At 37.8% G+C, this 26530-nt stretch overlaps 1 protein-coding gene across 1 annotated transcript; it reads right to left on the bottom strand.

The window, feature by feature from the left end:
• Positions 1-8501: 8501 nt before the first annotated feature.
• On the bottom strand, positions 8502-19591 carry LOC137655886 (uncharacterized). The gene is made up of 4 exons (XM_068390107.1): positions 19402-19591; positions 11996-12234; positions 11219-11875; positions 8502-10977 (listed from the first exon to the last, which is right to left on the bottom strand). The coding sequence occupies exons 1-4, from the start codon at positions 19409-19411 to the stop codon at positions 10399-10401; spliced, it is 1485 nt and encodes a 494-aa protein (XP_068246208.1). The 5' UTR covers positions 19412-19591; the 3' UTR covers positions 8502-10398.
• Positions 19592-26530: the final 6939 nt, after the last annotated feature.

Here is a 26530-nt window from a genome sequence, read left to right as displayed (position 1 = left end):
AAAAACGGATTTAGAGCGAAGTGAAAAATCTATTTTTGGGTGATATAGCCATGTTGTCCTGATAGAAGGTTCCTTTAAGTAGCTTCCTAGGGTATATTTGACTACAGCGATATTCCCAGAGAATTTAACTTAAGGTCTCCAGAATTCTAACTCCTGGCACAAATATCCTTAAAGTTTCCTTTAAGGATATTGCATAATATCAGGGGACATATTCTTGACACGCCACATAGCAATCTTCACCCCGCATAGCGTTTACGCTTCGAGGGGGAAAGTGGCAAAATAAAAGAGGAGCCGTTGTTAAGGTTCCCTTCCTCCGTTACTGTTTGAGTTCCTAGATGGCGCCATCATCGCCGCCATCTTTATTCATTTTTCGGTAGCGAACTCGCTTGGTGATTTTCCCGGTAGCTCTCTCAGTATTTTGAATTTATCATGCAATCTCCAGCTTCTTCTGCCTCTGGAAAGTTGAGTATTTGATCTTTACGTTGTATAAATTTAGCTCTTGCCCTAAAGTAAAAAATTAAGTCAAAATTAAGTTAATTTTTGCCAGAACTATTGCCTGAACCGGAGGCGTCTTCGGCACTGTCGTTCGTAACGCATGAGTTATTTAGTTAGCCAGAACGACTTTCCCGGTATAATAGCATAAATAGAATTAGCTATTTAGTCTTCATTGCTAGGAATTAATTATATTATGCCGACAGTATTCACATTAGTTTCGGCGATTTAGGTAGCCAATCTTGTTTACGCTAGGCTTCCTATCCTAGGCGTTCTAGTTTACTTTCATGCATGATATAATAAGCATTCCTTTTGTTATTGAAATTAAATGAAGATATTAGGCAATTTATACATGTAAGATATATCGATTACATATAAACATTTCCTCCTCTAAGATAGTATACGAGAAAGCTTCAATGAATTAGGTAGTTGATCTCACTGTCACTAGGCTAGTAGCCTAGTGGCTTTAGTATACTTTCATACATACTCCCCGGTTACCCTCGTGTATAGGGTAATCCTTCCTTCCCTCTGAGTGTAGCCTTAGTCTACAACCCTAGTTGGTTGTGCCTCGAGTTGTCATTCAGGCAGGACTAGGCTAGGGTTTTTCTGCCCCGTCCCTTAGCTGCAGATGGTAAGCTTTGGGTGTAGGTCACAACCTCAGAGTACATTGTCGTGTGCCGGCAGCTGATTGGTAGGGTGAATAAGTATTCCCCTGTCGGTTTACGCTGTCGGCATGGGAGGTTAAGCCTCCCTAGACTGCACTTGAAGGGGTCATATGATTTACCTTTCTCCCTGTGGTCTAGTAGAGTAGTCCTGTGTTTGCAGACCCTAGGCTGAGGAATAGATATTCTTCTGCCGCCTAGGATGGCGCCAGCACTGGAACTCTGTTTTCTTTCGTGTTTAAGGGTGGGGGCTAGATAGCTGCCGGCCCCTTAACTGTATTGGCAGACCCTAGGCTGGAGAATAGATTCTCCTTCTGCCTAGGATGACGCCAATACTGAAACAGAGCTTCCTTAGGGTGTGATAAGACCGGCATCCAGCCGGCTCCTTTCACACCTTATACAGGACCCTTTTCCCTCCCCCCTCTCTCCTTTAGTGATGGCCTAGTCATCACAACCCTTTGGCCGTCGTCCTGCAATCTCACCGCTTGCCAGCAGGTTGTAGGGCCGGCTTGGGCTTCTGCTTGTATGGCCTAGTGGCCCAGCTTTCCCTTTTGGACATAAGGCCCCGGGATAGCTGTGTCGGCGGGACCAGCTGCCGGCAGAAGATCCCTTTGCTATAGAATATTCTTCAGGCCTCTCTTGGACTGCCATTCACAACCTGTGTCCGACAGAGACCGACAATGGCGGTGCATGGGTGGAAGCCTGAATATCTTATATTCTCCCCTTCCATTTGAACCCTCATTCCAGAGGAAGGAAGCGAGATAGTACTCTTACGTCATCCTTCACTCCTTGCTTACTCTCTCTATCGGCTAGTGCCACCAGGTATTAACCTAACCGGCGACTGCCGGCCACTACCCTAGCAGGCAAGATGCTGGCTGGATTTGTGCGCCTACAGCCAATGAGCCACTGGCACAACTGACTTGGCCGACAAGAGCCGGCCGAATTCTGATCACCGGCCACTACCCTGTCAGATAGGATGCTGACTGGGCTAGTGCGCCGACAGCCAGTGACCCGCCGGCGACCGGCAAGCCGCCGGCCACCATTCCAGTCGATGTTGTGCCAGCTGAACTGTGCCCTAGGTGCTAGCCTTGCCGGCAACATGCCGGCTAGAACTACAGTATATGTCTATACAGTAGCCAGTATATTTGCAGTATAGATCATACTGCAAACAGAAAACTATGGTATAAAAGTATACAGTAGATAAATTTCCAACATACTCTGTGTGTCCAGGTGCAGTCTATTGTTGAGATCATATAAGATAAGGAAAGAAATTCTCTTTCCATATACTGATAGATGGTCAGTTACGAATGACCCTCATTATTAATCCTTTTGGAAGTTGGTGTTAAGTTACATGTATCTATCCTTATAGGTTAGAACTCTTCCAATGGGCCTCCTGTGGAGGATAACCCTAGGCCTTAATTTTGAGGTAGGTCACAGCAATTGGCTGGGCAAGAAACACACGTATGTGTCTTTCCTAATTAATTTCTAGCTTATCTATCCTAAGCTATATGCAATAAAATAAAATAGAAAATATTATTAATAATATTTATTAGTTTATCTAGTGAGATGAACTATCTTATACTCATTTTATTTTCCTCTCTTTACAGTAGGACCATGTGAAGTGCAGCAGTATCTACTGCAACGTTCGTAGCAAGGACTTCTGCGGCCACAAGGAGTGCAGGACGCACTCCCACTGTTCTATCACCAAGGGACCTCTCAAATATTGGGACCCCCAGGTATGTAATGTGTGCAAAGCCTTGCTTACTGAAGCCTTTGAAGACCCCAAGACAAAGGAATCAAGGGATGCAGCTCGGAGTAAGCTGCGTAGATGGGTTCATAGCTTCCAGAAAAATGCCACGGGGCCTTACCTCCCGAATGAACGAATGAGGGCCTATCTGTTCCCTAGAGTATCTGCGGATGCTGTTATACCACAGCCTCACCCTGAGATCCTTTTGTCCAGATTTCCGTAGATATGGACTTCTCGGATGCGATGAAGGACATCCATCTAGACGAGAGGATGTCAGAGGTGTCAGAAGTCACCGAAAAGGACCTTCTTGTGGAAGGTCAGGAAGAGGAGTCTATGTTGGCTCCGGAAACAGAAGAGGATGAAGTCGAAACGGTGTCTGTTTCATTGGTTCCAGCCCCAGAACCAGTGCCCTCTACGTCTTCTGCTCCTCCATCTGGTGCAACAGACAAGACCCTGTCTGCCATCATGGCCATGATGGAAACATTCCAAAAGCAGAGTGAAGAAAGGGAAGCTGCATTGAGGAAGGAGATTCATCAGCTTGCAGCGTCCCATGGGTCTCCTAGGAGACTCAATGTTAAAGATCTTCCCTCGTGCTCTGAGGTAAACCCATGGAGGCATGCTGAGTACATGCCAATCACGAATGAGAAGATTTTTATCTCAGAAAAGCTGGGAGCTGTCCTTATCAAGGACATTGAACTCTGGCCCAGCTTTGAGTCTTATCCAGACTGCTTTGTCCGTCTAAAGGCAGAGCACGTATCCAAAGAGGAGACAGAGCCAAAAGAGGTCATAGTGCTTGACCATGCAAAGGGTCAAGGTGCCAGCCCTGAGTAAGAAACACTCTTCCTTTCTTGCTCCAGCTACAATGGCCTTTCCCTTTGCCGAAAAAGGGTTCAAGGCGGTGATGAAGGCAGGGGAAGCTGGGAAACCTTGCCCTACACTGGAGGAGTGTGGGCCCCTTTCCCTAGCCCTGCCTACGGATCACAAGGACTGGAAGGATATACAGCTTACCTTCTCAGTCGGGAAGTTGGAGGCGGATATCTCTGGACGTCACAGTGAGAACCTTCCTAAGTTGTCTGACTTTCTCCTACGCAGGGAGCAGGAGACGAAGGAAAGGCTTGCTGCCTCTCTGTCCCTCCAGACCACCTTGGAGGCAATGGCCAGTGGGCATAGATCCCCAGATATGTTCATGGTCGTGGCCAAAACACATTTGGCAACCCTGATCAAAGACTTCTACGGCTTTGTTAGGGCTAGAATGGCTTGCAGGGAGTTCGTGTTTGCCTCGGCTGCGGTAAAACATGAACCCAGGAAGTTGATATCTTCCAACATCTGGGGAAAGGACCTCTTCCCAAGTGAAGTGGTCAAGGAGATAGTCGACAGTGCCGCCACGGAGAACAGGATCCTTCTCCAAAAGTGGGGTATGTTAGCTAAAAGGAAGTCTTCCCCAGATGAGGGTCCCCAACCGAAAAGGAAGACAAAGAGGCCAAGGTTGCCCTCTCGCCCCACAAGACAACACCAGCAACTTCCCATGACTGTGGTGTCCCAGATGGTGGCACAGCCCCAACCCACCTACCAGATGGTACCCCAGCAAGTGGTGATTTAGTCACCAGCCTTCACTCCCGCCTATGAGAGGCAGACCACTACCTTTCGCCCTAAAGGTAGAGGGTCAAGTAGGGGTTCCTCTAGACATCTCTCAAGAGGAAGAGGGGGTAGGGGAGGACGCAGTCAAGGAGGCAAGCCCTCCAGAACCCAGAAGCAATGAGATGTTTCCGGTAGGAGGAAGACTCCAACTATTCCGGGATCGCTGGACCTTCGATCCCTGGGCCCACAGCCTGATCAAGAACGGACTAGGTTGGAGCTGGAAGGCAGCTCCACCATCATTTCCTCAATTCTTCCAACAGTCCCCCCCCCCCTTTCTGGAAAATTATACCCGAGAACTCTTGAGCAAACAGGTGATAAGGAGGGCAAATTCCATCAAGTTCTAAGGAAGGCTGCTTTGTGTTCCCAAGAAGGACTCAGACAAACTCAGAGTCATTCTGGACTTGTCACCACTCCACAAATTCATAGAAAACGACAAGTTCAAGATGCTGACCCTTCAACACATAAGGACCCTATTACCCAAAAGGGCTTACACAGTGTCCGTAGACATGGCAGATGCCTATTGGCACATTCCGATCAATCGCCAACTCTCCTCCTACCTAGGATTCAGGCTACAAAAAAGAAAGTATAGAATTCTTAGAGGAATATGTCTAAATCTACCAGAAGGCAATATGAGTCGTCTTGGAAAAAGTGGGTTGCTTTTGTCAAAGCAAGTAAACCAAAATAAATCTCAACAGATTTCTGTTTATCCTTCTTTATTCATCTTCATGAACAAGGTTTAGCAGCCAACACAATAACTACGTGTAAATCTGCCTTGACTAGACCCTTGCTTTACGCTTTCCAAGTAAACTTTTCTAATGAACTCTTTAACAAGATTCCTAAGGCCTGTGCTAGGCTTATGCCTGCAGCACCTCCAAAGCCCATCTCATGGTCTTTGGATAAGGTAATACACTTTGCCTCAATGTTGGACAATGAGAACTGCTCTCTAAAAGATTTGACTCAAAAAGTTATATTCTTGTTTGCTCTAGCCTCAGGGGCTAGAGTTAGTGAGATAGTGGCCCTTCCTCGGGAAGAGGGCCATATTTAGTTTATGGAAATGGGAGAACTGAATCTCTTTCCTGACCCAACGTTTCTTGCCAAGAACGAGCTACCCACCCGGAGGTGGGGTCCCTGGAGAATCTGCCCTTTGAAGGAAGATGTCTCGCTGTGTCCAGTAGAGTATCTAAAGGTCTATCTTCGTAGAACTTCAGACTTCGGGGGAGGACAGCTCTTTAAAGGGGAAACATCGGACTCAGACTTATCCCTGAAACAACTAAGGGCGAAGATCGCCTACTTCATTCACAGAGCGGATCCTGACAGTACACCCGCAGGTCATGATCCTAGAAATATTGCTTCGTCATTAAATTTTTTCCAGTTCATGGATTTCGAGCGTCTTCGCTCGTATACTGGATGGAAGTCATCCAGAGTGTTTTTCAAGCACTATGCGAAGCAAGTGCAAGAATTAAAGAGATATGTGGTGGCGGCAGGTGGTGCACTAAAACCTGTCGTTTAGTGCTGCGAGGAACAGTGAATTATTTGGGACTATAATTCTCTAGGGTGTACATGTTGGCACCTTACAGTGCAACATGGTAAGTGAAATGTCATCAAGGTGACATTATGGACCGTTCCAGTGTCTAAAGGTTAAGAAACATAGACTTAACACTAATGCCATGTGTTTTTTATGCAAGTGTAAATAGACAGACGTTTTCAGAAATATATTAGAAAATTATTGAATTTTCAATTGAGTGGCATGAACTTTTGTTTACTGATGAAACAAGTATTTCTGATCTGGCATATATTCTCTATGTTTATTATTATTATTCTCTTACATTTCTTATGTTATTATGAGATGTATGCTGAATTACTATCTATTGATTGCCAATAAATATCTTGTTATTATTTGCGTCTTATTTCGCCCCAAATATATATAAATAAAGTTATATATGAGCATTACTTTTTTATTCCTTATTACTCTGCAAAATAACATAGAACAACTGAAGTAACTTTGTTCCTAAATGTATACAAACCTTTTCTGCCCATGCATACCTTGTTTTGACATGGATATAAACTTATCTGTTGTGGTATACAGTTGAGCTGATATACCTTGGATGCTATGGTGGCTTATGTGAACCTTTGTTCGTTTTGAAAATACAAACTTTGACTGGTGGGGCATACAGCGAGACCCATATGCCCTTTTGTTGCTAAGTTGGTCATATGTAATATGCAATCTTCGAGACTTTTTCTTAAGTCTAGTATGACTCTTCCCTGTAGGGGGCAGGAAGCACTAACATAGTTCATGATTAGAAGCAATGACGTATAATGGTAACGTCATAAGTCTCTAAGGTCTAAAGGGACCAAGGAAATATTGTCTTGAGGTTAAGACACAATTGGATAATCCACAGATACATTAATGCTCTGGTAAACTTCCATCAGGACGACATGGCCTGAGCCCAAAAAAACGGATTTTGAGCGAAGTGAAAAATCTGTTTTTTGGGTGATATAGCAATGTCGTCCTGAAGGACCCGCCCTCCTTTCTATGAAAGGCCTTGGTAGGATCCCTCCCAATAATACTGTATCTGTAGCACCTGCTCAACGCTACAAGGAATAAAGATGGCGGCGATGATGGCACCATCTAGGAACTCAAACAGTAACGGAGGAAGGGAACCTTAACAACGGCTCCTCTTTTATTTTGCCACTTTCCCCCTCGAAGCGTAAACGCTATGCGGGGTGAAGATTGCTATGTGGCGTGTCAAGAATACATCCCCTGATATTATGTGATATCCTTAAAGGAAACTTTAAGCATATTCGCGCCAGGAGTTAGAATTCTGGAGACCTTAAGTTAAATTCTCTGGGAATATCACTGTAGTCAAATATACCCTTGGAAGCTACTTAAAGGAACCTTCTATCAGGACGACATGGCTATATCACCCAAAAATAGATTTTTCACTCTGCTCAAAATCCGTTTTTATAAAAAACAAAGGAAAAATACCATTTGGGTCAACACCTCCATAAGCATCAAGGTCCATCAACAGAGCTTTAATTTCATGAGATCGAAAAGCTAAACTAATAAGTTTAGCCTCAGGAAAACAGGAATGAGGAAGTTCAAGTTTTCATTACTCTGTTTACAGTCAAAAACATCAGCCAAAAGGGTTGCCTTTTCCTTTGGACAGTGAGTGACTGAGCCATCTGGTTTAAGTAAAGGAGGAACTGTTGCATCTACAGCAAAGAGTGCAGATTTAAGGATAGACCACCATTTATGTTCCTGAGATGTACCAGAAAGGGTTTCTTTCATCTTGTATTACATCATCTGTTATCATATTAAGACTAAAAATACGCAAGAGTAACATTCTTTAAGCCTAATATGTAATGATTTCAACTAGTTTTCTAGTTCTATTTGCAACTAATACTCTGTAGAGCAAGTGTGCTTGTGGAGGGGATTGTGTTATTTTTATCGAGTATATTCAAAAGATATAACCTGATACAATGGCAATTCTAACAATTTGATATTTTAAAATCCCAAATAATGCCAATATATAAAAAAATACTAATTGAGTAACTCCAATGACTTGTTTAGTAACCTGATTAAGCGCAAAGTGTGCTTTTGATTGGACTTTAGAGCATCCAGGTGTCGATGACACTTCGGGAATGAATTGATTTGCATATCTGGATTATTCTGCATCTGGGTGCTGCCTGTCTAGGGAAGATCACACATCCAATAATAAGAAAACCTGGCTTATGGTGTAGCTGTAGCCCGGGGTTTTAGTCCCCACCCCCAATTGAAGTTACAGTTCAGTACAAAGTCTTTATGATTTATTTATTTGCCTATTCCCTCATTTGGTGGTGTTTAAAGAAATCTATATTTTCACAGGGCTAGCCATTATATATCAAACAAATGAATACGAATTACCTTCCAATGCAAATTCCTTTTCCAAATCAAGTAACATTTAGGGAAATCAAATCCTGGAATATTTTATTGTTTATTCCTAAGACTCAATCTGAGAAAAACTATCAATGAAGGAAAATATACGACACGAGTATGTACATGCACAATGAGGTCGATGATTATAATGAAGATTATGATAAATACTGTATTATCATTCACAATGTGTAAAATTCATTTTTATCAATTCAATTAATTTCAAAACTTCTACAGTACAGTACCAACACGTAAACAAGAAAGAAAATTTTTAACTAAAAAGGGGACAATTATCCATTAAGAAAGATTGTTTTCTGTTGTGATTCTTGTGCACATCCGTCTTGGTGCGTTTATGTGTCAACACTGACTGTTTCCTGTTATATGTAAAGGAACCCTATTTACTTGGAAGAACTTCCCCCTTCCGTTTTGAAAATCAGCTGCTTTTCAGATAAGTTGGAAGGTGATAATTTGCACCATCTCTCTCTCTCTCTCTTTCCTCACGAACTGAATGACCCAGTGTAATTATTCTTTTCCTGGATGTGAAGCAATTGTTGTGGAACACTGCGTGAGTTAAGAAAGACAAGAGATGAAAAAAAAAAAACTGCCCTGAGTTATTCGATGCCTGGTAAGAAAATGTACCATTACATAATTACAAACGATAAGGCCACGACTAGGTATCCCCGACCCCTCCTTAATTTAATCTGCTCTCTCTCTCTCTCTCTCTCTCTCTCTCTCTCTCTCTCTCTCTCTCTCTCTCTCTCTCTCTCTCTCTCTCTCTCTCTCTCAATTAAGTCTAGAGTATTGTATATGTTACCCTTGTTGGCATCTGGAGCCTACGTATTTTTAAGGAGAGGCACGCACATCAATATTATATATGTACAGTCAGGTTTTTCTTAATGAGAGACAATAATTTGACGTTTGTCATAGGAACTTCTATAACGCGACATTTGGAGGCAAGCTACTCTTCGGCAAACCAGTTCTCGGATAATTTAAATGCCATCATATGGTGCCCCATATGAAAATCCTTTTCCCTTGATATCATAGCAATACAAAATTCTTATGGGTTACTCAGCCATATCTCTCATTTTCATACGTTTCCAGTTCTAATACTGCCATTTGACAGAAATTGCACGTTTACATTTCTATCCTAATTCAGTCCATCCTAGGACGCCATTTCTCATTAAAAGTATGGAGGAATTATTTTTATGACCGGCGGAAATATAATTACTTAAGTTCATGCTGTAATGCGTTGCTGCAAAAAAAAAAAAAAATAACGTTATATACTTATACATAAAAGTTTAGTCAAATTTGATATAAAACTATTGGTAACTATCGCTTCAATTCTCTGCATTATGCTGTATAGAATGAGTTACTAACAAATACCAAAATTTTATTATTTATAAACTTGAAGATATCTTAACTTGCGACTACTGTACCTGAAAGATCGGGTATGATACCTGTTCCCTTCTGTTCTTTTCCCTTTTCGACAGTTTTTTTTTTATTTTCTATTTATACTAAATACAAAAATTTCAAGTTTTATTTCCATATGAAGTTTCAAGTTTATTTTGCACCTAGGAAGCTAAATTATTTCTAATGACAATATTCATTACATATAGTATGATCTTTTTTAAGGAACAAGGTTAAATGGGCGTCTTTCTCAATGCTTATAACATTCAAATCTTGAGCATGTCCTTATTAGCAATAACCTTTTTACCCTCAAAGAAGAAATGTATGGGTTGTTTCCAGTGAACACTTGAACAAAAATATAAGTTATTTTCAAAATTATGTCATTTGCTCTTGTGAACTCCCTCTTGTACAGGAAAGAAAAATTAATGAACTACCCTTAACAATTAATCACCTAGAAATTTTATGATAGAAATGACGTTGAGAAGCCTTCATATATTAGATTTAACACATATAGTATTTAAAAGCTCTGTGAAAGCACACTAACTTTCAGACAGAAGGGCCGAAGAATTTTCAAGTCCTTTTGAGGCAACATCAATCAATGCAGATGGTGGAACAACAACACCACATCGACTCACTGTCACTGATGTGGCAGGAATGCATTCAACAGCTCTTTGAATGATATCTAATCCAGATGAAACATCACCAAAGGGACAATAGCAAGATGCACTTTGATCTACTTTTGTATAGATGCTGAATAAAGCGTCCATTTCACTCTTCCCGCCAGACGTCCCAACGACTCGTCCCTCGGCAGACTTTCCAGCAAATTTACCATCCCATTCTAGATTTCCCATCACTCCTTTTGTACTTGTGCTTCCATCAGCTGTCTTGTATACACAACCACACATACGCTCTTTTGACCCATCTCTGTGTGAGCTTTTGAAGTAACTTCCTGCATAGGAGGGTCCAAAAGTCCCGAGACAGAGAGCAAGGAAGTTGTGTGCTCGTCGTAAGTGTCCCCACAGTCTTATATACACCTTCCCTAGGTAACATTCGCCGTATTTCAACTCCAGGAATACCTCTGGATGTTTAACATGGAGCAGCGGAGCAAACATGTTCCACTGAAAGACAAACCAGTAAAAGACATGAACAGATTTACTTTGTTTTATAATATATTTCATCATCACTTGCTATTCTTTTCTTAGGAAATTCAATTTCTGAAAAGATCAAAGATCTGATTCACATATCATCTGCTGTTATCAATTCTATTGTAAAGAAATCAACATGGTTAAACCTTTCAATCATATCTGACTGTGCAATTGGGAAATTCAAAAACCAATGGCAGATCATACAGACTCTTACCTTTATGTTGAAAATGCTGATGATAGGCTTTGCCTGGAAAGAAGATAGAAGAAGTTTGTTGTCTTCCCAGGTTAGATTTGCATACCGGCTGGCATCATCTTTCACACTGATAGTTAGGGGCCAGGGAGCTTCCATGTAAGGTATACTGGGCATCAGATGTTTCTGTCGGCCAGGTAAGTCTAAACCAGTTGTACAATTTTCATTCTCTTCACTGTTGTCATCATCAGTTGTTGAAACAATTAACTGGGGATCATCTTGTATTTCCATATTTGCAACAATTGATTGTATACTATCAAGTTTTACTTGACAGAGTTGTGCTGCCTCGACATCAGTAACTTCACTTGCTTCTTTGCATAAATTGATGACCTTCAGGTTTAAGCTGTCAAAATGTTTGTGATCTGCAAAGACTTTTAGCAAAGTAACAAGGATCTCCTTTGATCTATTATATAACATGGACTGCTTTTGTGACAGAAAATTATCAACTTCTTCAAAATGATACTTGACATTGTTCTTAATTTTTGTCAACCGCTCTTGAGCAGACAGTATTTCGTGAGTTTCTTGCCGATGGTCACTAACAACACACAGTCCACAAACACTTACTTGACACTGGCTGCACCATAGGTCTAGTAATTTTCCATGTGCTGCACAAGTTTTGGGCTGGAAATGAACAAATTATGATTAATTGAGAAAACCAGTTACATTATACCAGAATTTTTTTTTCACATAATCATGGGTCTTAAACAATGAATTTATTTTGAACAAGTCAAAATGACTAACCTTAAATTGGGGCATATTTTGTGACAAACTTAGTATAGAAAAATTTAATGGTAATTTTTCATAGGTAGCCTCTTTGATTTCATCCCTGCATGTTGGACAGAAATGATTTTTGATGTCTTTCATGTTATTGATGCAATTGCGGCAAAAGGTGTGACCACATGGCAATATCAAAGGGTCATGCTTTCCAGAACTGTATTCCTCTGAGCATACAGCACAAGTAATAGCCTCTTCCATCACATCTGAAAAGAAGATTTAATTAACTACTGTATTCTCCATTCTGTTCCTTAGAGATTCACATGATATCCATTCTTTAGATATACTAGACCTGCCTCACTTAAAAAGCACCTTGTTAATCTCATTCATACCCCACAATACAGGCTGATAATGTGCCTTGGACAGTTAAATCCAATAGTGGGATGAGACTTACAAACCAATTATTTTCTAGTGTAGAGAGTACTTCAAGTTTGCCGACGTAGGAGTGCTAGCAGAATTTTGAATTTGACTATTGTAGCCTGGTGATCAAACAACTATAATTCAGATTTGTTTATTGAGTACACATTATGAGATACAGTGGGTCACGAGAGAGAAGAAATGGAGTTGAGGTCATAATAGGTAATAGCTGGAAAGGAAAAAGTGGTAGAAGTAAAGAGAATAAACAATGGGCTTTTAAAAATTCCAATGATAATAGAGGATCAGATAGTAAATATAATTTTAGCATATGTCCCACAGATTGGTTGCCAAGAATAAGAAGAATTATTTAGACAAGAATTTGAGGCAGCTATTAGAACAGTGAAAAAGGAGGAGAAACTAAGCATAGGAATTAACATGAATGGCAGAGTGGGGAAGAGAAGGTATGGAAATGAGGAGGTACATGGAGACCATGGATTTGGAATTAGAAATGGAGATGGGAAATATATATTACAGAAGGTTTAGAGTTTTGAATTGGCATGTTTGAAAACCTGGCTTCAAAAGTTGGATAAGAACTTGATAACCTATAAAAATTGAGGGGAAAAGCCAAGTAGATTACATCCTGGTGAGAGGAGTTGACAAAAACAATGTGACGAGCTGTAAAGTGATTTTGGAGGAAGCATGTCTTAAACAACATAGACTTGTAGTGATGGATTTTGAAATGAGAGGTATAAACCCCAAGAAGAGAAAAAGGATATTTATAATTAAGGTTTGGGACCTTAAAGGAGAAAAGGTGAGCAATTTAGGAGGATTGTGAGAAAGAGACAACTGGAAAGGTTGGACTTCGAGAGTGGACTGGGAAAATATCTGGGTGGGTATGAAAGAAATATGTGTAGGGAAAACAGAGGAATTGTTGGGAAGAACCAACAGATATGGTGTGTTGAAAGGAAAAAAAGTGGTGGTGGGACAGAGAAATGCAAGAGTTGTTTAAAAGAAAATCAGAGGCCTTTAAGGACTGGAAAGAAGGCATGCACAGGGTGCAGAGAAACAGTACAGAGAAGAGGAAAAAGATTTTTGAAGGAAAGTAGGTATAGCTATTGAAAGAATGGTAGATAAATTAAGTGCAAGGCTATGAAGAAGGGAATGAGAAAAGGATATCTAAAAGATTTCAAACATGAGGATAAGGCAAAGACACGATTTGGGGCAATTGGGAGTTATCAAGGATAAAGGTGGAAACATATTGCCTAGGGATGAAGGCATTCAGAGCAGATGGAGCAACTACTGAGTACTGAAAATGGGGGAGAGAGAAGTTGTGAAAAGCACAAAGGGTGGAAGGGCCAATGATGAAGATAAGGAATACAGAAATGAAGTGGGCCTTGAGTAAAATAGAAAATGGTAAAGCACCAGGTCCATCAGAGTTTCAAATTGAAATGGTCTAGATACTAGCTACAGAAAGGGGAAGAAGGAATGCTGATTTATTAAGAGCAATGGGAAGAGGAAAAAAATGCCTTAAGACTGGGAGGAGAGTCTAACGGTATCTATGTTTAAGCATAAAGGCGATGTCATGGATTATGGTATCTGCAGGGGAATTAGGCTAAACTAACAGATATTACTTTGTAAATTTTTGAGTGGGTTCTAGATGAGAGATTGAGCGAGATTAAAAAAATCAGTATGAATTCATAATGGGGAGAGGGACTGTGGATGCCAGCTACGGGAAAAGAGGCTAGAGGGAAACCAGAACTTTTCTGTGCTTTTGTAGACCTAATTATGGTATAATGGCAAGAAAAGTAATGTTTTGGTGCTTGAAGAAAAGGAAAGTCCTGGAGAAGCTGGTTAGAATGGTAGAAGTGAGGTACAAAAGAAACAAGAACAAAAGTAATAACAGCTGTTGGGGAAACAGAAAACTTTGAAGTTAGTGTAGGATTACACCAGGGGTCAGCGTTAAGCCCATTTTTATTTGTGGTAAGCGAAGAGATCAGAAATGAAGAGTTGTGAAAGTTGTTATATACGAGATGATTTGATGATTACTGCTGCGTGAGAGTAAATGTGGATAAGACTGAAGCTATGGCGAGCAGTAAGGACAGCTATACATGAAAGTAAAGGCTTGGTTATAAAACAGGTGGAACAATTTAGATAATTGGGATCTAATATAAGTAGGAGGGAAGATGTGAAGCTAAAGTTAAGAATGGAATAAAAGCAGTCTGGGGGAAAATGAAGGAGGTAGCAGGAGTGATATATAATAAAAAAAAAAAAACGCCGAATAAGCTGAAAATCACAGTAATAAGACCAGCCTTAATGTATGGATCGGAAACGTGGGCTCTAAGATGAAAAGAGGAAGTAAAGCATGAGAGAACAAAGATGACAATGCTGATGTGGATCAGGGGAATATCACTTCTCGAAAGATTGGAAAAAGAGGAAATAAGAAGAATGACAAGAGTGGTAAAGATTACAGAGGTGACAGGAGTGTCACGACTGAGATAGTGTGGGCATGTATTGAGGAAAGATGGTGGGGAGCGATTGAGGAGGGCTTGGGATGAACCTGTTAGGAAGAGAAGATCGAAAGGGTGGCAGAGAATTAGAATGCAAGATAAGGTGAAGGATGCTATGGAGATTAGAGGTTTAGTAGAAGAAAATCCCTTTGATATAAGGCAGTAGAGAGGGTGCATTAGGCAACCGACCCCTTAATGTAGGGATTACGATGGGAAAGAAGCCAGTAGGCAGAAACATTCATATACTATTTCTTATGATATAATCGGAAATTCAACAAAGGCAGTCAATCAAGAAATCGTGAAATCTAGATAAGGAAGATGGATAGAGATGAATTATTCGAAATTAAACAGTGATTAGAGAGGGATTAGCCCCATTAAAAGTACTTTTGTCTAATGGGTATAAAAAACAGCGTTATGATTTCTGTATATATCGAGGCATAGAATCGATTTAATCGAAAACATTTTGTTGGATTTGCACGACATGACAGATAAAAGATTTCTCATTCACAGTCTTTAGAAACTTTATTTTTCATTGATTTTAAATACCTGAGTTACAATAACTTGATTATGACGATGCTATTTAATAAGAAAAAAAAAATTCTCTCCATTCGTGAGAAGCTATCCAGCTCAGATGAAATTTTTATAAATAATACTAATTTTCAAGTGTATATTCGTATTAATTAAAGTAAAATTTTATTTTATTAAGCATTCTTTCAGAATCTTAGATAGCCAAGAGTAAGACAAACAGAAAATTACTGAATGTTTACATATGTTTTGAATATCCTCATTACCAATATCGTACTTTGGTCTTTATTAGGTTTCGATTTATTTTTCAACCTTAATTATTTTTTTATAATATTTAAAACACTATTTGTCATCAATGGCTTTTGCGATGTTTGTCATGTATGAACAAAGGCTGAAATGTAAAAGGAAGGAAATTATATATGAACTTTTACATGAATAGCTTCTTAACGTTTGAGGAGAGAGAGAGAGAGAGAGAGAGAGAGAGAGAGAGAGAGAGAGAGAGAGAGAGAGAGAGAGAGAGAGAGAGAGAGAGACGTTTCACCTTGGCTCTTGCTCTATCAGCATTCCGTTGAAGTGCAAGATATCGGAAATTGTCTACATCACATATTTTTTACCTATTTCTTAATGAAAACAATATTTTCTTTTCATCGAGGTGTGTATTCTATGGTCGGAGGTATGGGAGAGGCTGCAGTGTGTTAACAATTCCTCAGAAATCGTGAACAATTATATTGGCATATTTGTTACGAGCGAAGTTTTTAGTGTTGACAACGACTCATATCAAGTTCCTGCTCTGACGTCATCAATCTCCAACTGTGTCACATGAAATAACGTTACAGACTTTCGTCTTAGTTTAATTTCTCCAGTTTCAAACCAAAGTATCCATTCGAATTACGTCATTACGAAAGACTTCATATCTGATATACGTATGTCTCTAAATTCTTGAGTATTGACTTTGACTTTACTTTTTAATAAATTTAATAATCTTATCTTCGTTTTCATCTGTTTTTAGCCTCTCTCTCTCTCTCTCTCTCTCTCTCTCTCTCTCTCTCTCTCTCTCTCTCTCTCTCTCTCTCTCTCTCTCTCTTTTACTAGAATTACTAAACTCCAAACGCTGCTGGTCTCATACGTATATGATAAACACGCATTCTAGACTTTCATTTAATCAACAGCATTCCAAGTAACCAATCAAATCTGGTAATTATTCCTATAAAAACCAAAATAATCTTTTAAAATTTTGCACCTGCTTTTATTGTTTTCTTTTTGGAATATATCTAGACTACTTATAACGTTATAGTATAACCACAGTTGAAAAGTCTGCATAAAATGTTTAGGCCTATGAGTTATTTCGAAATTATAAGATTGGACGTCCATCAAACGATCTATCTACGCCACTTCCAATGGTATGGAAAACCTAATATATAGATAGTAAGTCGTCAATGTAAATTATATATATACATATATATATATATATATATATATATATATATATATATATATATATATATATATATATTTGTGTGTGTGTGTTATCACCATCATCAGCCGTTGCTAGTCTACTGCAGTACAAAGGCCTCAGACGTCCTTTCATTTCCGTCTGTCTATGGTGTTTCCATGCGAGTCTATACCAGCAAATTTTCTCAGCTTATCAATCCATCGTGTTCTCTTCCTTCCTCGCTTCGTTGGTCTTTTTTCTTTCTCTTTGTGTTATTCTCATTTTTCTTTCCGCAGCTCCGAGTTGTAAATAGCTTATGTTCTAGTCACATCTAGTGACTTAGTAGGAAGCAAGTTTCCGATGCATAAGTTAATACTGGTAGGACCATCTAATTAGATACTTTTCTTTTTAGAGAAGGTGGTATTTTACTTTTATAATTTATTTTTTTTTTTTCACCAAAAGCTCTCCATCCTATGCTTACCCTTCTTTTAATTTTGGCATCATATCCTAGGGAAACACTTAATGTCTGTCCTAAGTACGAATATTCTTTAATAATCTCTAGAGGTTCGTCGTATATATATATATATATATATATATATATATATAAATATATATATATATATATATATATATATATATATACATATATATACATATATATATATATATATATATATATATATATATATATATTTGTATGTGTATATATACATATATATATATATATATGTATATATATACATATACATATTATATATATATGGTTGTAAATATAAATATTGATGTTATATATGTTTGTATGTGTGTGTAGCTATGCCTACTACCAGTGAAATACATTATTACAGCTTGTTACAAATGTTACCAAACATAATTATCGTAACTTATCTTACCTAATTAAAGCTAAATACCACGATAAAAAAAAAAACTTCAGTTTTTCATTCCAATTATTTTTACATCTATTTCCCTATTTTTCGTAGTTCTTCATTTTCGCATTATTTCAAAAACTTTGGAGAATAGTTCTGCCTGTTCATCGTTCAGCCACAAAACAGTATTTGAGACCCTATACTGATATTGTTGTTGTTTGGAAGAGAGATTTCCATCTGAGACTTCAAGAGAATAACAATGGCGGCCTTTAGACGATCAGGCATCATTAACAATCATTGCACAAACAACCGCAAAAGCACATCGAGTCGTCATGGAAAAGTCTTGTGACGTCACGTCACCCTACTGGGGGAGGGACGATCTACAGCGCCGCATCGGCGTGAACCAGAACAAACATATAATGTTGGATATTGCAATAATCTGGGCAATTGTGTTGGCCGTCTCTCTGTATCGATGATAGTAATCGTATCTTATCAAACATAATCTTGATAGCAATCCAAAATTATTGGTTAATCAGGTTCATTTGCTAATATATGTACTGTATATCAAACATGCAGGCGGTAATCCATACAGTATATATCTATAAGGATGCAGTTTTACAAATTGTTCACACCATAAACAAGCAAATATTAATGCATGTATATATATATATATATAATATATATATATATATATATATATATATATATATATACATACATATATATGTATATATATAATATATATATGTGTGTATATATATGTGTGTATATATATATGTATATATATATATATATATATATATATATATATATATATATATACATATATATATGTGTGTGTGTGTGTGTGTAGTTATGCATACTTGCAAATTTTTTGCATTAATAATCTTGCAGACATTGATATTTGTAGCCAAGTATTTTTAAAGGACCTTGGCTATGGTTATGCAGAATTGTTACGTTTAGCGTAACCAACGAACATGCGACAACATTGTGACATTGTGCAATGAGTGAAATAATTCTTGGTAATATAATGTTATTCCTAAGGAGCACTGGCTCTTCATTTTTCCATGCATTATTACCTCCCCTCTCTTGCCAAGAGACCAACAGTTCGTGGAAGCGATATCTATTACTGAAGAAAATACTTGTCTCGAAAAGCCAGTCATCTATATTGTGGTACTACTGTCAAAGAGAGAGAGAGAGAGAGAGAGAGAGAGAGAGAGAGAGAGAGAGAGAGAGAGAGAGAGAGAGAGAGAGATCATCCCTACGTCTAAACTGTTTAACTATTATCTCCACTTTTCACACATGTAGGGGGAAATACGACGTTACTTTTCTTTTATATTTTGTATTAGTCCGTAAGTAGGTTTCTTGTCGAGCAAGAAACAACCTTGTGAGAAAAGGTTGACTGATAAGAAATTGCAACATTAAGTCAACAATAGAATTTAAGTGCAAAGTAACAGTTTGCCTCAGCTTATGTATCCACAAACCGATTTCGTCCATGAAATCATATATTTTGACAGGAACTGTAGTAGCACTAATCGTAGTATTGGTAACAAAAAGCTGTAATAGTAGTATTAGTAATACTAATAGAAGAAAAGGTAATATTAGCAGTGACAGTTATGTGAGTCAGTCACACATGACGATGCATGGCATCAAAACAAATGTGAACGAAAGCATTGAATTAGACCTTACCTTTGTCCATGATATTCGAGTAACACACAAGGGAGGTTGAATTAATTGAAGATCCACCAAAGTTTTAAGGTCACACTCGTTAGTGCACGCATTATTAGGCTACTCGTTTCTAACGGGAAAAGTCTCAGGTTGATACGTCTGGGAGACAGACATCTTCCCAAATAGAAGAGGCACTGTGTAGTGGGCTGCGCATCCACTTTATGGGTTGATAAGGTGCAGTTAGAGATAACCCATTTCCTTTCCACGTTCTTTGTGTATTTTTATAACATTTCCGCTGTTTAGGAAGCACGCGTTTCCTTTAAAGAACATGATTAAATTGATGGGAGTATTTTTGGAAATTTACTCGCAGGAAAATTTAATGAGCTAGCGTGGAAAATCGCAAAGAAAAGTAACTCATGGCAACTCTGCATGCTTTGGCAACTGGAATCAGCAAGATTACCGATTAGGCTAGAGAAAAATTAACTTATTTGTATTCCTTTTTTATTATTGTATCAAATTACGTCATAATCTCTCATGCGCATAAATTATGTAATGGAAAATAAGCACTTTATTGGATGATAGTTCAAATTTTCTTGTCAGATTACTAATATAGCTTGCTATAAAAGCGTAAATCATACTTGTAATTCCATATTTATAAATGCTGTATAAATTCATTATATGCTCTGTACCATTAAGTTGGTCAGCAACCGTCTCTGTACAATGCTTTTCTCGCAAGTTTTTCTTGTGATGTCTTTCCCTTCTACCTTATACGGTATATATATTCTATATCTTTACTATTCAATATCGATATCAAATTCAATGAAGATCAGCGAAGTCATTTTCAAGTTAAAGCTTTAAATGTTGGGTCAGAGCATTGCATTTCTGCAAATTGTTCCAGAGAATGGACATAATTTACATATGATCAGCGTCTAGACTCTCTCTCTCTCTCTCTCTCTCTCTCTCTCTCTCTCTCTCTCTCTCTCTCTCTCTCTCTCTCTCTCGGCCCACCTAAGGACCAGGGAGGACCATGCAATGGCTGCTGACAGCTCGTCATGATTCTACTGTTGGAACTTAGCAAGCCATTATCTTCCAAATTCCAATAGGTAGAGTCATTTACTTCTTATTTCCTCCTTAACTTAAAGTAGTCAGCTACTCTAACAGTAAACTCAGATTACTGGCCCAATGAGCTAATAGACACCGTTGATAAAGGGTAAAAATTCAACAAGTTCGCTCATTAAAACCGCACTGATCAATTTACTCTTCAAATACTAACCAAATAGAATGTAAGTACATGGCAGATACAGTACTCAGCCCTAGGGGCTCGGCCACACCAAGCGCGATGAGCGGCGCGGTAGCAGCATGACTCGGGCGTCAGGCCAGCGACAAAATGTTGGGTGGACACACCGGAACCGCCACATGGCCCACACCTCTCTTGCCTCCTCACTCCCAGCTTTCGAAGATAGCTTTCCTCGTAAACATGACGATGGTGTTTGAGTAGGAAATTACTTCCGATTGAAAATCTTTATTTTAATCTGAACAATAAATTACACAAGAGTCTGGATTCACGATTTTGATAAACAGAGAAGAGAAAATAAGTTAATTTTGAAATTAATGTCACCAGTGTCAATTGTACGGCGACAGATTTAATGAATATTTGCTTATTTCACAAGTCTTTTGATTCTTTGATGGCAACATCCTTCCTGGATTCAGGCTCAAAAAACAAACGTCGAACTATAGACAACCTCAATTCCTCTTTTACCAGGTATTATAATTGCTTCAAATATGATATAAAGTTCACGAAAAATCATTGTCCCTTTCATTCCAGAATTAACTAGCATTTGCATAAGACATATTGTTTAAATGTACATACGATTCTTTTTACATTTGAAATTGCTCTACATCTTAAATATATATATATATATACATATATATATATATATATATATATATATATGTTTGTGTGTATATCTATATATATATATATATATATATATATATATATATGTATATATATACATACATATATATATATATATATATATATATATATATATATATATATAAAACTAAATGGTGATTAAATAGGTTGCAAAGCACAAAAAGACGTAGGTCTACCCACTATTTTATTATCATCCATTTGCACTTGATTGCCATAGCTTCCATTTATTTTATTTGTTTTTGCTCTCCGAAACACCTCCCAATAAATTGTTGATTAGTTATGGCTGGAAACGAACAACTGAACGCGTACCCCATCAGGAACTGATGAAAAATGGTGTAATCTTGGGTGAAGACGCTCGAACCGCAGCGATTTTTTAAAACATGAAACATAGTCTGGCGGCAACTGCAGCGGTTGAAGGCTTCCCGCGCTTCCTATCTGGCCACCTACATAAGATACCCTATTCAATTTGCCACGGGAACCTCTTCCCGCTAACCGTGCCGCTAGCCGCGCTTGGTGTGGCCGGGCCCTAAGTACCAAGGCATTTTATCCCTTACTATGGTGAATGTTTTGGTCGACTCTGTAGAATAAACCTCACCTCCAGAAAATTGAAGTCTAACTATGGTTTCACCAGTTAGGAAAATCAAAGACAGTAACTTAAGTAAAACCGTTTAAAAATTATATCAGCTGTTTAGTAAGTCTACATGTGGCAGAAATTAATGTAAAACTTTGATAATAGAAAAATATCCAACTGTTATATAAACTCACACCATCATCATCTTAGTCATCATATCATAGGCCTATTGACGTAAAGGGCCTCGGTTAGATTTTGTCAGTCGTCTCTATCTTGAACTTTTGAATTAATACTTTATTCATCATTTCTTGCCTCACTTTTCATAGTCCTCAGCTATGTAGGTCTGGGTCTTCCAACTCATCTAGTGCCTTGTGGAGCCCAGTTAAAAGTTTCGTGAACTAATCTCTCTTGGGGAGTGCGAAAAGCATCCCCAAACCATCTCCATCTACCTCTCACCATGATCTCATCACATATGGCACTCTAGTTATCACTCTGATAGTTTCATTTTTAATCCTGTCCTGTCATTCAACTCCCAATATTCTTCTGAGGGCTTCGTTCTCAATTCTACAAAATCTGTTGGATATTGTTTCATTGTCATACCAAGACTCCATACTGTAACACAGATCTCACTAAACTGATAAACTGATATATTTTACTTAACTTAGTGATTGTACGATTTGCTTTTTTCAGTCTTTCATTAAACTCCAGTTCTAAAGACCCTCTATTAAAGATCATAGTTCCTAAATATTTAAATGATTCTAACTCATTAATCCTTTCTCATTCCAATGATGTTTCATTTTCCATTGCATATTCCGTTCTCTTCATCTCTCTCTTTCTTCTCTTTATCTTGAGCCCAACCTCCTGTGATATTTCTTGCATTCTGGTAAGCATGCATTGCAAATCCTGTAGTGTTCTGCTAATAAGGACAGCCTCATCAGAATACTTTTGGTCAGCTAATATCTTACCAGTCTAATCCTTCTCCACCATCCTCAACTGTTCTTTGCATTCAAAAATCCATGAGAAGGATAAACAAAATAAGTAACAACACATTCCCTTGACCCCAAGAGTAATCTGCTGTTCCCTGGAAATTCATTTGATAGGCTTCCACTAACATTAACTTTGAACTTGCTATGCCAATGAACAGACTTAATCATATTTACATATTTAAGAGGAACTCCATGATAACGCAGAACTCTCCACAAAATTGGTGGGAGCACACTACCAAAGGCTTTTTCGTAGTCTACAAATGCGATCAAAATTGTATTTCTATATTCTACACATTGCGGTATAATATGTCTTAAAATGAAAATTTGGTCAGTACAACTTCTACCTTTTCTAAATCCTGCTTGTTCATCTCTCAGCTTTTCATCACTCTTTCTCTCTAGTCTCTTTCGAGTAAGTATACTATATATTTTGATGACAATTGTCGTAAGTGTTATGCCTCTGTAATCATTGCAATCAGTCAGGTCTCCTTTTTTACCATTGTCGCCAACATTCCTAGCTCCCATCCATCAGGTTTTGCCTCTTTTCGCCACATTCTACAAAATAATCTTGTAAGTATTTGGGGGGTCACTAGCCAATATCATTTCCGCAGTTATTCCATAGTATCCTGGGGTTTTCCATCTCCTGATTACACTGAATTCATTCATGGGTACATCAAAGTCATCCTCAGCTTCAAGTATATCAATCAAATTATTCCCTTCGTATCTCCTATTCATGACCTCACTAAAGTGCCCCATCCAACGTTGCCTTTCTTCATCTTCTATTGTTATAACAGATCCATCTCTCTTTTTGATGGGTATATGCTTCTTCTTTGCTCCCATAAAGATTTCAATAATAATTCCATGAACGATTCTTACACTCCCTTGATTCATAGCTTTGTCAGCCTCATCTACTTTTCCGTCTAAACATTCTCTCAAGTCATTTCTAGCTTTTATTTTGACCTCACTATCAATACTGGAATACTTAGCCTTCTTTACATTTTAATTTTCATTACTTCCTCAAAAACTTTAAACAATCAATTTCTGTCTTTGTCTCCGTTTTATAGTATCCCAAGTATCATTTGATATCCATGGCTTTCTCCTTGTAACTGCGTGTCCCAAAACTTCACTACCAACTGACTGATATAGGTTCTTAATATCACACTAATCCTCATTAATTGTCTGCTCTTCGTCTCTTAAAGTCTCTAAGACTGCAAATCGATTCCTACATTCAGTTAAAAATGTGTCTCTGTACTCACCTTCTAGAAGCTTAGTTGTCTCAAACCTAGGTATTCTATCTATATTTCTGGTGGGTGCTTTCAGTTTTAATTTCAGTGTGGCAATGAAGAGTTGGTGATCACTACCAATATCTGCACCGCAATATCTTCTTACAATTCCCAGAGTCCTCCTTCTCTCTTTATTAATGGCAATGTGATCTATTTGATTTGTGTAATTGCCACAAAAATCCTTGTATATGCTATTTGTGGATGTCTTTGTGCTGGGAAAGAGTACCTCCATTCATAACTAACAGTTTAGGAAAAGGTCTCAGTTACATGAAAAAAAAACATAGCTACAATAAATCTATAAAGCACTGTATGAAAAAGTTACCAATTGTAAAATAAGTCATCAAATACTATGAATTAATATTTAACCGTGTGTAAAATAAAGGATTACTTCTATAAGAAAAACCCTTATCTCACACAAAATGTTGCTAAACAATTTGAAAGTGGAATTAACTAAATTTCAAGTCCTTAATTACACGAAAAAAAGGGTGTCAAGCTGTTTAAAAAAGGTCTTGACTGTTGGACAAAGCAAAGCTTCTGGGAAGTAATGTCAGACTGTTTGAAAATAGTCCCAGCTGTGAGATAAATCCTTAGATACTAGGAATTTATATATCTGATTGATATTCGTCCTGAATTTAAGATGAAAATCCTTTTGCTATAAATTTATTCGGACTATAAAAAAATTAACCCAACTGAGAAATAGCTCTTCAACTAGCAAGGTCCCAGCTAGCAAGTAAAGTACACTCAACTGTTTGGAAATGGTCCCAGTTTTCATATAGATCAATCGCCAACTGCAGTTTCACATAGGAAAGATTTAAGGATTCTGTTATGCTGCTTCTATGCACTGTTCACAGGCCACTGTAAGTTATTCGTCTATATTTCTTTAGTATAGGCACGCTGAGCTTTGTCTATTTTATCTATCAGGTATTTTCCAGTATTTTTCTGCACGAATCTGCCATCTCTCACGTGTTAAAATTCTGTTCTGCTGATGTTTACGCACATTTTTTGTAATGATAAGTAAAATGTCGAATACTAATTCAAGACTTCGAAACTTGCAATTATTTTCCCTTGGACATCATCTGGAATGAGAATAAGTCATTATTTTAGAATATTATCGGCAGAAACAAGATATTTAATGCACGTTTCTTTCCGAATAATGCTTGTATATTTAACAAGTAATCCGGTTATATCTCAAGATATTAATGCAGCTGTGATATTTGCTCTATTGCTCAGTTGCACAAAATATGCGTCTGTAACAAGGTCAGCTAAAGCATCCCCTGCATCTTGAACAGAGAGAGAGAGAGAGAGAGAGAGAGAGAGAGAGAGAGAGAGAGAGAGAGAGAGAGAGAGAGAGAGAGAGAGATGGCAACGGGGCAAGAGTTATCCATAAAGAGATTAGTATAAGTTGAAAAATCAATATGGAAACCTAGTTTCTTTTAACAGGATTCTTTACATCTACAGCAGCTCCTTCTATCAGTCTCCTAAGTTTGCATTACTATTGTTTAAGATACTTTGAATTAGCGTTTGCTGAAACAATTGTTTCACTGGGTGTAGGCCTACTGCTGAGTTGGGCACAGGTTAGAATCCTGTCCCAGGAAGAAGCACCTATCATGAAAATAATTTCCAAATGGATATTCTTTCCCGATGTCTCGTGAATTTTATATTAAATTCGTACACAGCATACAGTGATATCACTGTTCAAAATAGGACTTAGGATCTTATTTTACAGATAGTATTATTTGATCTATCATAATATATATTGCCATTAGCAATTTATATTTTTTGTTTCGTGAAAGCAATGTATTGTTTCACTGGCAGGAGAACTCCTGGGAACCACAAAAAAAAAAAAAAAAAAAAATCCTGAGATAGTTTTGATTAGATGGTTTAACTCTGGCTTTTCAGAAAAGGTAGTAAACCGTCCCCTTTTTCCAGGAAGGTTCCAGCTATAAAATCCTTATAGGATTTTCTGTTTTGCATCTCGTACCATATGCCCATGATGTCAGAAGTCATATATCTTAAACGCAATACTAAATAAATGAATAAATAAATAAATAAATAAATATATATATATATATGTGTGTATATATAAATTATATATATATATATATATATATATATATATATATATATATATATATGTATATATATATATATATATATATATATATATATATATATATATATATATATATGCGTATGTGTGTGTGGGTGTGTGTATGTATGTATATATATATAGATATGTATATATATATATATATATATATATATATATATATATATATATATATATATATATATATGTATATATATATATAGATATGTATATATATATATATATATATATGTGTGTGTGTGTGTGTGTGTGTGTGTATATGGG

The sequence above is a fragment of the Palaemon carinicauda genome, chromosome 16 (assembly GCF_036898095.1).
Source record: "Palaemon carinicauda isolate YSFRI2023 chromosome 16, ASM3689809v2, whole genome shotgun sequence".
Taxonomy (NCBI): Eukaryota; Metazoa; Arthropoda; class Malacostraca; order Decapoda; family Palaemonidae; genus Palaemon; species Palaemon carinicauda.
The sequence above is the reverse complement of the archived record's forward strand: the minus strand, read 5'-3'. Positions and strand labels throughout refer to the sequence as shown.

Coding starts and splice junctions, on each gene's coding strand:
- LOC137655886 (XM_068390107.1), bottom strand. Junction 11,876..11,995: donor AAAATATGCCCCAATTTAAG/GTTAGTCATTTT, acceptor GTTCATTTCCAG/CCCAAAACTTGTGCAGCACA. Junction 10,978..11,218: donor TCAGCATTTTCAACATAAAG/GTAAGAGTCTGT, acceptor TTTGTCTTTCAG/TGGAACATGTTTGCTCCGCT.